This window comes from Rhinatrema bivittatum, chromosome 3, assembly GCF_901001135.1.
Source record: "Rhinatrema bivittatum chromosome 3, aRhiBiv1.1, whole genome shotgun sequence".
Classification (NCBI taxonomy): Eukaryota; Metazoa; Chordata; class Amphibia; order Gymnophiona; family Rhinatrematidae; genus Rhinatrema; species Rhinatrema bivittatum.
In genome coordinates, this window is record NC_042617.1 from 76,797,978 (window position 1) to 76,815,760 (window position 17,783).

Sequence of the window (17,783 nt, forward strand, 5' to 3'; positions counted from 1 at the left end):
CTCCACTGGTTACCAATTCATTTCAGAGTCATTTATAAATCCATCACCTTGATATACAAAATCATTCACCAACATACCACAATCGATCTACAAATTCCTCCCCGCTTCCACAAATCCACAAGACCGACCAGGGAAGCCTACAGAGGATGCCTCATTGTTCCACCCACGAAAACCACTAATCACAGCACCTTAAGAGACCGAGCCCTTTCCACCGCAGGCCCACAGTTATGGAATTCCATCCCTCCAGAACTCAGAAACGAACCATGTCTCCTAACCTTTAGGAAAAGACTCAAGACATGGCTTTTCAGACAAGCCTTCTCGAACTCTACCTAATATCACCATAAACAAACTCTCTACTCAGAGACTGTACATATGAGACTCCATATTTATATTGAACTTTTGTATATAATTATTCTCCTCTATCTCTTTCTATTTCTTACATTCCCAGTTCATTAGCCCTTGTTAATTGTAACTGCTTCTCTTCATCACGTTATTTATGTTTTTTGGTTGTATTATCCGCACCCCTGTTTTCTGTAAACCGACATGATGTGAACGAGTTCATGAATGCCGGTATAAAAAAACCTTAAATAAATAAATAAATAAATATCAAAATAACACAAAAACAATACAAATATCCAACAAATTCCAAGAAAACATTTGCCTTCCAATTAAAATTAGGCTGTTATTTCTTCATAAACTTAATTACATTTTTAATTCTTTCCAAAATCACATCCAGTTCTTTTCTAAGAGATAGCAGAAGACTATTCCATAAAACAGGCATGGTTTTAGAGAATACTGGAACCGCTAACTTCCCATGTTCTAAAGACAGCAAGGGCTGGCTGCCCAGGTACATATGGACATAGCGGGTATTTCAGATATTCTGGTCCATCATCTTTCAGTGCTTTTAAGATCATAAATTCAAACGTACTTTAAAGAATATAGGAAGCCAATGTAAATTTATCAGAACTGGGGTTCTATGCTGTTTTTGACTAAGGCCCACTATTATTCAAATAATAGCATTCTGGGCCATTTGAAGTACCTGAAGGTGATTTTTTTGGAAGACCAGAATAAGATAGTATTGCTGTAAACTAAAGATTACAGAATTAGTCCCTGGGCCACAGCATGGAAACCAGTTTGACCTAGTATAAACCTAAGGCACTTAGCCATCTTTAGCTTAAAAAATACATTCCATGATATCTGACTTAGCAACAATGAGAGTGACTCTGTTTTGGGATAGCCAAGCTCTAAAGGTCGAGAAGGCAGAGTGACAAAAAAATCAGCAACTGAAGACCAAATTGATATCATTGGGAAAAAAAAACTGGATGACATCGGTATATAAATGACAATTTATTCCAAGAGCAGAGAGAACATGACAAAGTGGGGCTAGGCAGATATTAAAAAGATAGCCGAGACGACCCTAGAGGACCGGCAGATTCCAGCATTTGCTAGGAAGATATTTCAAATTCAAACCTAATTTATTGTTTTTGTGACAAATATGATGAAAACCCAGCCAAAACTGTCAGCAATTCAAAAAGCCTCCAACCTCAGTATCAAAGGAAGCCAAAATATTTAATAATACAAGCCCAAACCTTTACTTGGCCTGAAAACTTCATCTAATGATATCAGTGGTCGAGATTAATAACATTTCTGTGTTCAGGGACTTAAGAACGCCAAATTGGAAAGAGCCGAAGATAGGAAAATTTCCATATGTTAGAAAACTACTGTTTAATCAAAAATGGCAAAAATGAAGTGGGACGATAGCTTGCAAAACATTTTGGATCTAGCATTGTTTTTTAAAAAGTGGATGGACTGATGTCTGCTTCAGGGATTCTGATAGGTGCCCTTCCATCAGAGACAGGTTAATCAGCTTAGTCAGAGGAAGCAATATCCTCTTAACAATTTTTAAAACTACAGTTGGTGGAGAAATAAGTGGACATGAGCTTTGAATTGAACAACCTCTAAATATGCTACTACTGAAATTCTGCTCATTTGGAACTGACCAAAGGAGTCTTGCTAGGTAAAGAGAGATTCTAGAAGGTCGAGGCAATATCTTTGAGCTTTTTCTTAGTGTGTGGCAAATCTCTACAATTAGCTGGAGCTAATAAAGACAGTGGATCGTCAGACTACCGGAGGTGGAATGCATTAAATACTGAACAGTCCAAAACAACTCACGAAGATTGTTATAAACCTGGTTAATTCTTTCGCTATAAAATTTTCTCTTGGCATTATCGATGGCAGTTATATATCATATCAGAAATTGCTTATAAATTTTGTGGTCAGTCACAGAGAGTAATTCACGCCATTTATGCTCCAGTCTCCACAGTTGACGTTTCAATGTGTGAAGAGTTTTCATATGCCAAGGGATCCTGGTACCATGATGATTAGGAACCAATTTATATGGTGTCAGTTCAACAGCTATAACATAAAGAGCAGCTTTCCAATCATTCATCGCAGTTGTAGTATCAGAAAAATTAAGATTAGAACATAATGCACTGAACTTGGCCCAGAAGGCATCTATATCAAGTTTCCCTTTCTTCCTGATCAAATTTGGTTTACTTTTTTGCTTACGTGTCATGTCAGTAATAAAACATTCTAGAGAGATAAAGTGATCGGACCAGAGAATTCTAGATGTATCAAAGTTAGACTTCTTGCCTGAGGGTCCCAGAGAAAGGAAATTCAGATTAACAAAAAATAGATCTAACATATGTCCAGCTTTATGTGTCAGGCTACAAATAACCTGATCCCAACCACAGGCAAGCATCGCATCCAAACATTAATCCATATTACAGGCCATGGCACCACATTGACATGTAGATTAGTTACTCAATATGAACAGAGATTCCAAATTGACATTCGTTGTTAAACATTCAGTCATTGGAGACATATTAAAATGCAGAAGGCCTGGTGGAGCATAAACAAAATCCAGGCTCAGCAGTAGAAAGAAAAGAACCAGCACTTTGTATGGCAGAGCAAAATTAAAATCACAAAGTGACATTTTAAGAACTTTTCTTATAGGCTACCAAAAGACCTCCTTGGCGTTTATTGCTGTAGTGTTTAGGAATTAATTGGTAGTCAGAGGGACAAAGTTGGTTAGTATTCACTGCATCCTCATCAGATAGCCATATCTCTGTAATACATAAAAAGTTGGGTGAATGTGACCTAAACAAATCAAAAAGCAGTGGGATTTTTCTTTTCATTGATTAAATTTATCTTAATTAATGCTCAATCTCCAAAGATTCCTTTCTGTAACAGTCACTGTTCAAAGGAACACAGACAAGACATGGATTATTTGGGCACCTCGTATGATGTCACCAATGACTTAGCTCGCCATAGCGATCCTGTCCGGTAATCACAGGTATGTAATTGGTAAGCTCATGATAACAAAAGAATCGAAAATAATCCTTTGTTTATGCTCCTTTGTGCATGCAAACAAAATGTGTGCATGTCCAGCCTCAGCAGAGGAAATTCACCGTGCAGAGATGGTAAAAGGCTGCAGCTGGAAAAATCATATATGCAGGAAACAGTCACTTTCTTTAAAATTGGCCTCACACTTGCTACCTTTATAGGACTGGGCAAATATCCATCCTGAAAAGAGGAAATAATGATGTCCTTAATTCAGCAAATACATTTTTCAATGCCTGCACCAGCTAAAGGACAGTCACCAGAGCAACCCCCGGGTTTTTTTTTGGTTTTTTTTATCAATGAGAATGTCAATTACGTCCTGATTCCTCACAGAATGGAATTTAGTCCACCTTATATTAGCCAGGTTTTACCACAAAGGGCCAGCAGCCTCAGAATTAACCTTATTTCCACTGATAGTCAATAATCTACCTTTAGATGATTAACTTTCTCGGCAAAAATAACTAGCAATTACATTATATCAGCATGACTGACACAAGATTGCCCAGTATTTAAGGAAAGAAGCTGCTTTGTAATTGCAAAAAGTACCAATGGGCAGTTTAAAGAAGTAGTCAATTTTGTAATCTTTACTAGCTTTTCGATACTTTTTTATTCATATCACTTGTCTTTTTAAACTAAGGCATTCATAACCAAACCAAGGAGCCCATTGAGGGTACTCTCTCTTTACCATTTTCTGAGGGGCAACTCTTATCTAAAACTTCCTTTAAATATTCATTATATCTATCCACTTTTCTAATAGTTTCTTGTTCAGTCTTCAGATGTACAGCTGATTGATCCCAGGCTTCCTTAAAAAGCTCTTGGTTAATCTTCCAACAGGATGGTTTAACTAAAGAGCACCCTCCATCAGCTACAAGATGATGGTTAATAAAGCATATATATATATATATATATATTTTTTTTTTTTTTTTTTTTTTAAATTCTTTATCAACTTTCAAATAAACACAAAATAAATGTTTGCAAATATAAATAACAATTGGATACTTTACAATCCTATTCAAGGGAGGAAAAACATTAAGAAAAAGGGAAAAGAAAAACATAATTTAAGATTATCCAATCTAATTCATTATAAAGAAATAAAAGGGGGTGGGGGGGAATGCAATCAAAGGGAGATAAAAGGCAAGAAAAATTAGAATAAGAAAAGGCATTAACATAGCATACCAAAACCAGCATAATATTTTTTTTTTTACACCTTCACTTAGACTGCAGGGGAAGAGGTAGTTGGCCTACGGGCTTCTATAAAGAGACGTAATTGCTCAGGTGAAAAAAAGTTGAAACATTCGCCACCCCTCTTAATAATGCATTTACAGGGGTAGCGTAAAGTAAAGGAATAACCTAAAGAGGTAACCCCCTGTCTAAGGGAAAGGAACTCTATTCTTCGTATTTGTGTTACTTGAGCTAAATCAGGATAGATCCTCACAGCTTGACCATAAAAAGCTATCAGGAATTTCCAAAAGAAAATACGCATGACATTATTTAAATCTAAAGTGGAAATAAAAGAAACTAACACTGTGTTTCTCTTCAAAACTTCTAAGTAAGAGTCCTCAAGAAAGCTGGATAAATTTCCAGATGGTTGACCATCAGTTGCAGATCTTGAAGCTGTTCTTTTAGGAAGGAAACAACAAAAATTGATTGAAGAATATTCTCTTTGGTGAACCTAGAACCTCTAAAAGAAAACGCTTCAAAGTCACAAAAGGAATTTCAACAGCTATCTTTGGGAAATTCAAGATGCGCAAATTCAAATGTCTAGCATTATTTTCTATAAATTCCAAGCGCCTGGAAAAAGCAGACTGCTCTTTGATGATAGCAGCATTTAAGGCTTGAAATGCCTGGATCTTTTTCTCATTATCCAAAATTTTATTTGAGGCAACACTAACCAGTTCTTGAACCTCCAAAAATTTTTGATGGGAATTAAATGAGAGAGAGTCCATTTTTTGTTCTAAACGCTTTAGAGAAGACCCAAAGCCTGCGACCAGGTCCCAAATTGCGTCTAAAGTGACCTCCGGCAGATGGGATAACACAACCAGGGACTCACCCTCTACGCTGGCAGGATTTTCCTCATGTTGACCAATGGGGATATTCTCCGTTGGCAGCCCTGATAGCAACACACCAGTCCGAACCACCTCCAAGCTTCCAGCTCTCGAGCTCGTCTCTGTTTCGGGGCCAGACGGCGTTCCTGCATTCAGCGTCAGGCGAGGAAACATCCCCTCCTCCTCAGGCGCTCCAGCCACGCCTGAGAGAGAACCTCGCCAGGGTCACGCTGCGCCGGAGGAGGGCAAAGATCTGGGCTGAGGGACGCCTCACTTGCCGGAGAACACAGCTGTCCCAGCCGCATCTCACATCAACTTCCTCGGCTCCCTACTCAGCTGGCTGGCTCATGAAGTGTACGATGTCCAACTGCCCCAAAGAAGGTAAGGGTTCAGGAGGGAAAACTCTCACCTTCCCCTTATGCTTAGAAGGCATGGTAAGATCCAGGAATCAAACAAAGAGAGAAACGGGGCTAGCAAGCGCTCAGCAGCCTGGCTATGCCGCCATCTTGGTCCCACTCAATCAAGCATATTTTAAACATAATTAAAACATGATCTGATCATAAAACCTTACTTGTTGAAGATCTCAAATCCAATTCAAATCGAACTAATTTTGGAGAGCAAACATCATATCCAACATATGCCATGCTTCATGCATAGGAAAAATCAACTGATTCAAGTCTAATGCATTCAAAAGGGTGATGAAATCATTCTGTTCTTCATAAGTGAGCAGGATACTTGTAACGAAAACCTATGTGCCAACTTGAAATCTCAAGTTTGTTATGAGAATCTTTTACGAGTGCTAACAAGCAGGCCGATACAGAAAGAAACGCGGGAGAGCAGGCGAGTGCCCGGTCTCCCGGCACGCGCACAGGCCAGTGTCCTGTGCGCGCGATACAGTAAATAAAAATATGCTAATTAGGGCCTGCGGTAAAAGGAGGCGCTAGGGACACTAGCGCGTCCCTAGCACCTCCTTTTTGACAGGAGCGACTGCTGTCAGCGGGTTTGACAGCCGACGCTCAATTTTGCCGGCATCAGTTCTCTGATCCGCTGTCAGCCACGGGTTCAGAAACCGGACGCCGGCAAAATTGAGCGTCCGGTTTTCGAGCCGCGGGCTGATTTTAAATTTTAAATTATTTTTACTTTTGGGACCTCCAACTTAATATCGCCATGATATTTACTGCTTTTCTGTACACTTTCCCGGTGCCGAGAGAAATTAACGCCTACCTTTGGGTAGGCGCAAATTTCTGAAAGTAAAATGTGCGGCTTGGCTGCACATTTTACTTTCTGAATAGCGCGGGAATAACTAATAGGGCCATCAACATGCATTTGCATGTTGCGGGTGCTATTAGTTTCGGGGGGGTTGGATGCGCGTTTTTGATGCACTATTACCCCTTACTGAATTGAATAAGGGGTAAAGCTAGTGCGTCAAAAACGCGCATCCAACCGTGGATTATCCCCTGGAGCGCACTGTACTGTATCGGCCTGAAGGAGAGAAGTGTGTCAAGAATCATAGAAGGTGACCTTTGTAATATCATTGGATAGAGATTCAGTTTTGAATATGTTCTTTCGGAATAGAAATAAACTGTTTTTGGGGCAAAAGATTTGGGTTTTTCCAGATTTAACTAGGATTACTCAAATTCGTAGGCGGAAATTTCTAGAGATGACTCAAGAGGTTAGACAAATGGGAGCCAGGATGTCTCTCAGATATCCATGTAAGTGTTTGGTTCATTTGAATAATGTTAGATATCTTTTCTTTGAACCTTCCCAATTAAGGTTCCTGATAGATAACCAGGGAATTGGGAGGACCAACACTCAACCTACTCAGGAAAAATAAAATAAATATGGGTTACCTTCCTTTTTCTTTTTCTTATACTAACTAGATTAGTTAGTTAAATTAGTTAATTGTTCCATTTTCTTTTCGGAGACTTATATACCTGCCTTAAATGATTTAAAAGAAGTAGGGATAGAAAGGATTGCCTGTTGATTGTGAATATGTAATACTGGAAACTATTTCTGTGTGATTATCAAAATTGAATAAAGAAATTAATTACTAAGAGTCATAGAAGGATAGTTTCAGTGATTGGAGCAGAACTTTGGAACTCAGCGCCAAGAGAGATTCACCAGGAAGTGAATTATCTTGCTTTTAGGAAAAGGGTGAAAACCTGGCTTTTCTCAAAATGAGTGTGTGTACCAGGTTACTGGTAGGTAGTGAATTAGAGTGGAGGAAGGATGGGCAGAGGATGTAACTTTTTCTCTTTGAGGATTTCCTTTCATGCCATTTTGTTTATGGTGGTATAAGGTGGGAAAAATATGGGGTTAAAGTGGAATAATTTCCTGGTATTTTATGAAAGGGTGGGGTATGAGTATGGGTTATAAAAGTGTTTTAAAATGTTTTTATGTAATTTAATGATTTATTTGTTGTAAACCGCTGTGGTCTGCTTTAGGTGCGGTATATAAATAATAATTGAAATCATTTATTTCTTATACACACTTTTCCAACTAATGACCTCAAAGCTAGCCAAAACACTTGGCCCATCTCTGACCGTTGTTCCCAGCAATCCCTCCTGCGTTTGATGAGGAAGTTTAAGGCTTCACAAATTTTCTCCTGATTCTTCTTGCATAGTGGTAAGGCCAGGGAGCTTTACCACTATTACCACTTATTTTCTTATTTCGGGGAGAACTTACAAGCTGCTTCCTCTTTTCATTGGAAACCTGACAATTTTCCACAGATATCTCTGCACTCCCACCTGCTGGCAGTACCTGAGTACTACATTCCTAAAAGGGGGGGTGTGCAAAATTAGAACATTTTCTACAGCAGAAAATGTGTTTATTGTTTAATAAGGCAAATGTACTTATTTGTAGGGAAAAGGTCCTTACAGGTAATTCTACTGTGTGATGCAGATCGTGGTTGTAGACCAATGGTTTTCCTGGCTTATTGGATAGCTGGAGAGAAATAACAAAAGATAGTTGCACAGCGCATATTTTCTCAGCCTGTAGATAGCGATTGGATGGGAAGGAAGGAGAGATGAAGGCACTCACTTATGGGTGCCCTCCATGTACGTGTTTCCAGTATGAAAAAGGAGTTGCTTATGAAAGCATAGTACTAGTTTTGCAAGAAAAAAACAATTAATCATGGAAAAATAGATGGCGGCAAATAAGACCTGTGAGGCCTATCCAGTCTTCTCAATTTATTTCCTAGCGCATTAGACTCCAGGTAGTGTTTAGTATGTTAGGGCTGGGAATGACATAATGATATAAGAGAGGGAATGAGTGAAGGGCAGAGACGTCGGGAAGGGAAGGAGACACATCAGTGAACCTATTCTTTTGGATTATAGCATTTATAAATTAGACTCAAAGTTGTTGATAAGTAGGGTATTATCTTAAAATATTTTTCTGAAAATAACCCTTGTATTATAGTATGTGTCATTTGCACAGTGAAAATTAAACAGGTTGTCTTTGTTGATCTTGCTATCCATGAAATACTGTTTTTTGCCAGTTTTTATTTCAAGATAATTCTTATTGCAGAGTTACAATTTTTGCTGTTAATTTGTTTGAAAGTTTCTATGTACAGAGTAGAATTTGAATTAGCAATTAAATTAACCCCTTGAGAACAGAGGGGCAAAGAACGTAAAGCCTGTGTTAAATTATAAAAGGAAGCTTTTGGAACATAAAATGTGGGGGAAAAATTCAAGTGGTAATGTATAATTATGCAACTAATGGACTGTTGCAAAAATATATTACTATGTAGTGAGTCACTAGGTTCAGCTTAAAAAAAAAAAAAAGAAAATGCATTGACATGTTTGTTGGCTAGCTAAATTGCAAACCATGCTCCACGTAAGATGTAAATTTGTAATGTTCCATTTTCCACATGTTGTGTCAGCAGAATCATAGCAGTAGTACAATCCAGAGCAAAGAAAAGGCAAAAACACTTTTCACGTTCTTGTTTTTGATTTGACAAATGTTATCCCCTAGTCTTATCTCCTTTTATAAATGGAAGGGCTAGTTATTCTAAGTTAATTAAGCAAAATCATATGCATGTAACGATGCTAGGGCCTCTTTGCTGAGCTTTTCTCCTATTGACATAAAATGAGAAAGAAGCCTTAGTAAATCAGGCCCTAAGTACGAGTTTGAAAAGAAACAGTTGTGTTTGTGTCTATTGAATTTTAATATATTCCTGTTTTTTGTGGAATGGCTTTCAATTTTTCACCAGATCCATCGAAGTAAAAACAAATGGAAGTTCTACTTGAAAGATGGTGTTATGAGCTTTGGTGGCAAAGACTATGTGTTTTCAAAAGCCATTGGGGAAGCTGAATGGTAAATCGGGTTTTGTATGTATACTTGTGATTTTTTTTTTCCCATAAGCATTTTTCTGAAAAAATATAATTTCTCATTTTCAATAAGTAGCAGTGAAATTAAATAAAATGCCCAGTACAGAAGTATTTTGTGCTGCTTGCTTGATAATCATTCCAAGATGTTTGAATTTCTTTTTCTGTTTTGTACTTAATTATTTCATTGTTTTACTAGTAGAAAAATGAGTCTAAAACATTATTTTAATATGCGAATTATTTGTTATTGAAGAAAGATTTCAGCTATTGTATGAAATCTGTATTTTTATTAATATTTTCATATAACCAGTTCTGAGTGTTCCAGTGGATTTTTGTTTATGTACACTGTTCTGTTGAAACTTACATTGTTATAATGTATAACTTGAAAATATTTTTCATAGATATATATAAAATGGTTCTAGCAAGGAAATGAAATGCAGTTGGAGAGTTTGACTGATGTTTTGAGAACTATTGACACATTGTAATAGTATCATCTTTCATCCTCGTTTCACATGCAATATGTAGTACCTTTTTGTAACCGATATGGTTTTACTTTGGGTACATATGCATGATACCATTTTAATATATATTAATATGGCCTGAGATACTATCAGATGCTGAAAAGTGTGGTTCATGTGCATTTGGTGTTGGAACTGGTATGAAACAAGTGGTACTTTATGGTTTAATCAGATTTACAATTTTTATAATTTATAATCTCATTTGGTTCGAGATAGTTCCACATGGTGCTATCACATTTGCAATTTTGAATTCTTGAAGTGCCCCAATAAACAAACTGGTATCAAATTATAACTATGGACTCCATATTGTACGTTAATATATGCAAGATTAACAAAATGGAAGGGTCTAGGAAATTTTTTATGGCTCTAATGATAAGTAATTTGGGTAAGATCAATTTTCAACTCATCATTTGTTATCGAGTATGCTGAAATATAAAGGGAGAAGTGATGGCCTCATGCTTAGAGCAGTGTTTCCCAACTAGTGTGCCTTCAGACCTGATCAACTGTGCCGCAGAAAAGTCACTACTGCCTGATGCTCCGATCCAGTGGTGGCTTATAAACCTGGAGGAACTTCTTTCTGAGAACATGTATAATCATGCTTGCCTCTTCTTCCTACCTAGAGCATGAGTCTTGGGATGTGGTAATTAATGAGCAGCATGCAGGGCATGGATAGTTAGGCCTCACTTTCAGGCTGATACAGTACGGACACGCTAAAAGTGCATCCGTTTTCTGGGCCCGCTCTTTGAACACGCAATGCAGAATGCAAATGAGGGGTCGTGCTAAAAGGAAGCCCTAGGAACAATCGCGCGCCCCTAGCACCTCATTAGTCCAGGAGAGGTGGCTGTCAGCGGGTTTGGAAAATGGACATTCAATTTTACGAGCGTCCGTTTTCCTAACAGGTGCACAACCACGTGTTAGGAAAATGGACGCACATAAAATTGAGCATCCGTTTTCCTAACCTGACCTGCTGGCATACTTTTTTTATTTTTTTTTATTTTTTACCTTTTGGTTACTCAAACTTAATATCATTACAATATTAAGTCAGAGGGTGTACAGAAAAACAGTATTTTCTGCTTTTCTATACACATTTTTGGGTTTCTCAGAAATTAATGCCTAACCTGTGGGCAGGCATTAATTTCTGAGTGTGAAATGTGTGGATTGGCCGCACATTTTTTTTTCCTGTATTCTGGGTGAATAACTAATTACTTCATCAACATGCATTTGCATGTGATGAGTGCTTTTAGTTTCCAGAGGGGTTGGACACACTAAACCCCTTATTGTGTCCAAACCGGGTTAAAAAGTGCACTCAGCTGAGTGCACTTTACAATATCAGCCTGTTTGTGTGATGCACCAGCGCTACCTCCTGACCTACCTCCTTTGAGTCCTTCCAGCTCCTGCCTTATCCTAGATTTAGTGTGCACCGTGCATTGGATGTAACTCATGGTGAGTGTTGGAGGAAGCAGCAGCATTGGAGAAGGTCTGGCAGCCACATGCAGCATTCAGGGTAACTGAGCAAGCTGGCTGCATCATCACACTGACTTCTTCCTTCTTCTGCACTAATATATAACAGGAGCTGGTTCACAGTGACAAGTTCATGTGTGTCTTTGCCCCCACCACTCACGCCCTTTGTTCTAAAATTCGGAAGACAGCCTGGTGGAGCATTCAGTGCTTACCTAGTTCTTTTGATCATACGAGTTTTCTCCAAGTCTGCACTGCTTGCTCTGTGGAGCTTGGTGTGCCACACATTTTTGTTAATGTAGGCCTGCCTTGGACTTGAAAAGGTCGGGATACACTGGGTTAGAGTAATGGACCGGAAAGCTGGAGATCAGGGTTCATGATTCTCTTCCTCTGACTTGCACTCTTTGTGACATTGGATAAGTGTGTGTTTTGCCCCAATACTAATAGACAGGAGAACCAAATAAGGCCAATAATGACATCTTTATTGTAAGGAAAATTTGTCTTTGGTTTACAAGATATTGGTGGCAGGAAAGAGAACAGTAGAGTGTGACTGACTGCTCTCCAAATTCCTTCAGAGAGCTAACTATTATATCTCTTTCGTATATACAGTATTCTTGCTATAGGCTCCATACCCCTTCGTCCCCAGACCTCTTGTAATTTGTCATTTACCATGCACAAAAATAGGGCACTGCTTCCTACCCCTAAGCCAGTAAGCCCTTCCCCACCCTATGCCCACAGATGTCCCAGCTCTGGTTCTGCATTTCACCAAGGTGCCCAGGCAAACTGCTTCATGCTGTCTGTTAACTGTTGTCAGACTGGCACACACTGGTTCCTCTTTTGGACACGCTCCTTCTGTGCTGTCTGTCAGTGTCTCTGGAAAGATGCAACTCTCCCTTTAGCTGGGGCTTGGGACACAGGAGCATTTTGCCTGACCTTTGGTGCTTGTTGCCAGGCAGATTTCTGCACAAGTCACTTTATTTCTTGTTGTCTCAGGTACTCACTTGTAAGCTGTTTAGCAGAGCAACTAGAACCTGCATGTAATTTGTAATAAGCAGGGTCCTTCATTTTCAGATTTTATTTTATTCAGGACTTGATCAGTGTTTATTTCAAGAACAAAAATGGGAGAAATCAGTGGAAAAAAAAATTACCCATTATTTTTTTCAGGCAAATATCTTTGTTCTTATAGTAAACACTGATAAATTCTGGGAAAAATTAAACAGAAATTTAAAATGAAGATTCCTAGTTATAAACCATTCTAGTGTAGAGCATCATATAAATGCCAAAATAAATACTCTGTCTTCTACTTAGGAGGAGGAAAGAGGGGAGGCATCCCTGCGACTGCATAATGACAATACCTGAAATAGCTGGGCTAGGTGGGGGAAGGATAAAAAAGTGGGGATATTCAGAGCAGTTATAAATGAATGAATTATAGCACCAGTAAGAGACCTTTGCTGATTAAGCTGGAAGCTCAAAGGAACAGACAACCAGGGAGGTGTGGGATCATGAACTCTCTGTCAAGGAGCGATAATGATATGGGGATGGGCATGCAAATATCAATCTGTCCTGCAAGCCACTTATCTCTCACAGATTTCCAACACGGTAGTGGATTGTCTTAACAGAGTTTTGCATCCTCATGAGTATTCTCTACAACAATTAACAGCTGATGAACTATTCAGGTTATGGGGTGTTCCAGTGATCGACCTATTCGTGTCAGAACAGAAAGATAAACTGGAGAAATTCTGTTCCATTCTACCCAGCAAAAAACTCAGATCGGCTCAAGATGCTTTCCTGCTCATTTGGAATATAGACCTCATGTATGCTTTTCTGCCATTTCCAGTGGTTTCCAGAACCCTTGCTGTAGTTACACGATGTTAGGTTCCATATTAGGAGCTACCACCCAGGAAAAAGATCTAGGCATCATAGTGGATAATACTTTAAAATCGTCAGCTCAGTGTGCTGCAGCAGTCAAAAAAGCAAATAGAATGTTAGGAATTATTAGGAAGGCAATGGTTAATAGAACAGAAAATGTCATAATGCCTCTATATCGCTCCATGGTGAGACCACACCTTGAATACTGTGTACAATTCTGGTCGCCGCATCTCAAAAAAGATATAGTTGCGATGGAGAAGGTACAGAGAAGGGCAACCAAAATGATAAAGGGGATGGAACAGCTTCCCTATGAGGAAAGGCTGAAGAGGTTAGGGTTGTTCAGCTTGGAGAAGAGACGGCTGAGGGGGGATATGATAGAGGTCTTTAAGATCATGAGAGGTCTTGAACAAGTAGATGTGACTCGGTTATTTTCACTTTCGAATAATAGAAGGACTAGGGGGCATTCCATGAAGTTAGCAAGTAGCACATTTAAGACTAATCTGAGAAAATTATTTTTCACTCAACACACAATAAAGCTCTGGAATTTGTTGCCAGAGGATGTGGTTAGTGCAGTTAGTGTAGCTGGGTTCAAAAAAGGTTTGGATAAGTTCTTGGAGGAGAAGTCCATTAATGGCTATTAATCAATTTTACTTAGGGAACAGCCACTGCTATTAATTGCATCAGTAGCATGGGATCTTCTTAGTGTTTGGGTAATTGCCAGGTTCTTGTGGCCTGGTTTTGGCCTCTGTTGGAAACAGGATGCTGGGCTTGATGGACCCTTGATCTTGACCCAGCATGGCAATTTCTTATGTTCTTATGTTCTTATTTACTTCACCCACTTCATATGTTTGCTGGGTGTAACATTCCACATCCATTGCTTTCTTTCTGCCTCCTCCATCTGCTAGTTTAAACACCTGATACTATATGATCTGACATTCTCACTGAGAATCCTTCTTCCTGCCACAGAAAGATGGAGACTATCTTTACCATAGAACCTTTGACTGGTCCATATATGGCTGCAACTCCTAATATATCAGCTAGCTAACCGATGAAGCTGTGGGGTTACACTGCATTGCAATGCAAGAGCTAACACGTCCTTTCGTTTTCTTTTATTGCTCTAAGGCTTTTCCATAACTTATTTGGCTATTTCTTAGCAAGCCTCCTGACTAGTGGTCTGTGCCAGGCCCGGATTTCGGCAGAGGCAACATAGGCAACTGCCTAGGGCGCCAAAGTTTGAAGGGGGCCAAATACCCAGGCCAAAAAGGAATGCAACTGTGCCAAAGAGGAGCCTGTTCCAGTCATCCACTTTAAAAAGGCACTGCTATGGCACTCTGGGACTCTAGAGAGGGAGAGGGGTAGTGGTAGAGGACGTCACCCACTACCTGATTTCCAGGGTCTTCTACCTCTCCCCCATTCCCCTTACTCTCCAATTCTGCCTATGGGAGCCCAAATCCTAAATCCGGCCTTGGTCTGTGCTGTCTCTCTGCCTTTTTGCAGGATTTTACACCATCTCCATCTTTGTGCTATTGTTGTAGGGCTGGGCTGTCACTTTAAATGTTCAGCCTTCTCTGACAAAGGATAATAAGGAATTGAAGCCAGGCTCTGTTTATTTATCTTTATCTTCTTGGTTTCTCTTCCAGTCATTCACATGACTTTCACAACCTCTGAGCAGTTAACATGGCTGGCCTATATGATGATGTTACCAATTTCCCAAGACATTCATCCCTCACAAAAAGCAAGGCAAGAGCATAAAATAACTTTTCTCTGGATTCTGCTTTGCTTTCTGTAGTTAAAAATTCTTATGTTTCTTTTTATTTTGGGGAAGAATATAGTCCAGTATGGCCATATGCCATTCCTGAGACACCCTGAACTATGATTCTGTAACGACAACAATATTCAAGTCTGCCTCCACAATTAGGGCCTGCAGATCTGGAAGTTTATTGCCCAGACTGCAATAATTTGTGCTCCTAGCTTTCCAGCTATTTCTCCTTGGTTTGCTGTTTTTCTTGGATTCCTTTTCTGCCCTTTTGTTGAAGAGTAGCCTAGTCATCATAATGTTGATATTCTCTGTTTGTTTATGAATGTCTTATATGATTCAATGATTCAATGGTATTTGTTGTACTGTGATTTATGATAGTTTTCTTTCTTTATGCAACTGACTTCCCATATCTTGTGTGAACAAAGATATGATGCTTTGTATATTTAAAACTGCATAAATAAATAATAAAAAAGAGGCTGAAGGATCTAAATATGTATATCCTGAAAGAGAGGAGGTACAGGAGAGATATGTAGACATTCAGATACCAGAAAGGTTGTAATGATGGGTGAACTTTGAACTTTTTCCATTGGAAAGGAAACAGTAGAACAAGAGTTACAAAATGAAATTTTCCCATGGATAAGCAGGCTGAATTAGCCATGTGGCTGGGGAACATCCTCCGGTCCTCTAGGTGGCGGAGCTCTTAAAAGCACACAGAGTTCTGCCTGCGTGTCCTCCCCCTGCGGTTCCCAGTTTGCCTCAGTCTAGTTTCCTCCGTAGTGCAGGTTGCACGTGGAACTCCTCACTAGTATTGCCAGTGTTAGGCTACAAGTATTTTTCTCTTGTTTGCTGTGGCTACAGCAGGGCAGCAATGCCTAGACCGCCTGGCTTTAACTTCTGCCAGTGCGGCTAGATTATGTCAGCAACAGATGGCCATGTGCTCTGTTAACCTCTGTTTGGGACCAGGCCATGAGCCACCCAACTGAGAGGGACTGGGATACTTAGAAAAGAAAAAGAATGGAAAAACAACAAATCAACTGAGAATCTAAGTACAGAAAACAACTAGCAATCTTAGACACCAAAAAAAATTACTACAGCTCAAAAATAGAAAAATTTGCAAACAACGCCAGAACCCTATTTAATATAGTAAACAACCTAACATGTGACAACACTATCAATCATCTAACCCTACAAGAAAATCAATGCAATGATGTAGCCCAATTCTTTAAAGACAAAATTGAGAATCTAAGGAAAAAAATCCCCGTAACTACAAAACAAGAGATTAGGATGCCCAATAGAGATGTCAGTATCTGGTCTGAATTTGAGGAGGTATCACACCCTGAAGTAGAAAAAATGATTAGGCAATTAAACCCTGCTACCCACAAAAGCGACACCATACCCATTACAGAACTTAAAAAAATAGCCGACACAATAACCCCAACCTTAACTAAAATCATCAACCTCTCTCTAGACGAAGGAGTAATGCCGGATACCTTGAAAGGAGCCATAATCAAGCCAATTATTAAGAAAAAGAACCTTGACCCCTTAAATCTTAGCAACTACAGACCAGTCTCCAACTTACCCCTAATAGCCAAACTAATTGAAAAATCAGTTCAAAAACAACTATCGAACCACCTTGAAAATAACAACATACTATATCCAGCACAACATGGATTCCGCAAACACTACAGTACAGAAACGTTGCTATTAGCTCTAACAGATAATATCTTAAGAGGATTCGATACAGGAACACACTACATTCTAGTTCTATTAGATCTCTCTGCAGCATTTGACACTGTAAATCACAGAATACTAATCAATAGACTGAAAGAAATAGGACTCACTAACAAAACACTAAAATGGTTTGAGTCATACTTAAACAATAGATGTTTTCAGGTACAAATCAAAAATGCAATTTCAGACAAAGTCAAACTGCTAACTGGTGTCCCACAGGGATCAGCCCTATCTGCAACACTCTTTAACATCTACCTCCTCCCAGTATGTCACTTACTAGCAGGACTGGGAATCATACATTACATTTACGCAGATGATATACAATTACTGTTACCCATTCCAAACACCATTGAAGAAACAATGAAACTAGCCAATATGTACCTAGAAATAATCAAACAGCTCCTAAACCAGATGGAATTGGTAATAAACATTGACAAAACTGAATTCTTACACCTTGAACGTAAAAACACTCACCACACCCAACCAACATTCACAATCAAAAATATTCAAACCACCGAGTTAGCAATAAAAGTTAGGTATCTAGGAGTAATAATTGACCCTGAGCTAAACATGAAACACATCTCACAGAAAATAAAAGAAGGTTATGCAAAACTAATGATCCTAAGAAGACTAGAACCTTTAACGATTAACAATTTTCGCACAGTTCTACAAGCAA

The 17,783-nt window shown here is 39.0% G+C and overlaps 1 protein-coding gene across 3 annotated transcripts in view; it reads left to right on the top strand.

Annotated features, from left to right (window-relative positions):
* The window catches only part of GTF2A1L (general transcription factor IIA subunit 1 like), a 140,694-nt gene extending 130,112 nt beyond the window's left edge, over positions 1-10,582 (top strand). For all 3 annotated transcript variants that reach the window (XM_029593397.1, XM_029593395.1, XM_029593396.1), the window contains one exon: positions 9,658-10,582. In XM_029593397.1, coding sequence (XP_029449257.1) covers positions 9,658-9,765 — 108 coding nt within the window. In that variant the 3' untranslated portion in view covers positions 9,766-10,582. The remainder of the gene's footprint in view (positions 1-9,657) is intronic.
* Positions 10,583-17,783: the final 7,201 nt, after the last annotated feature.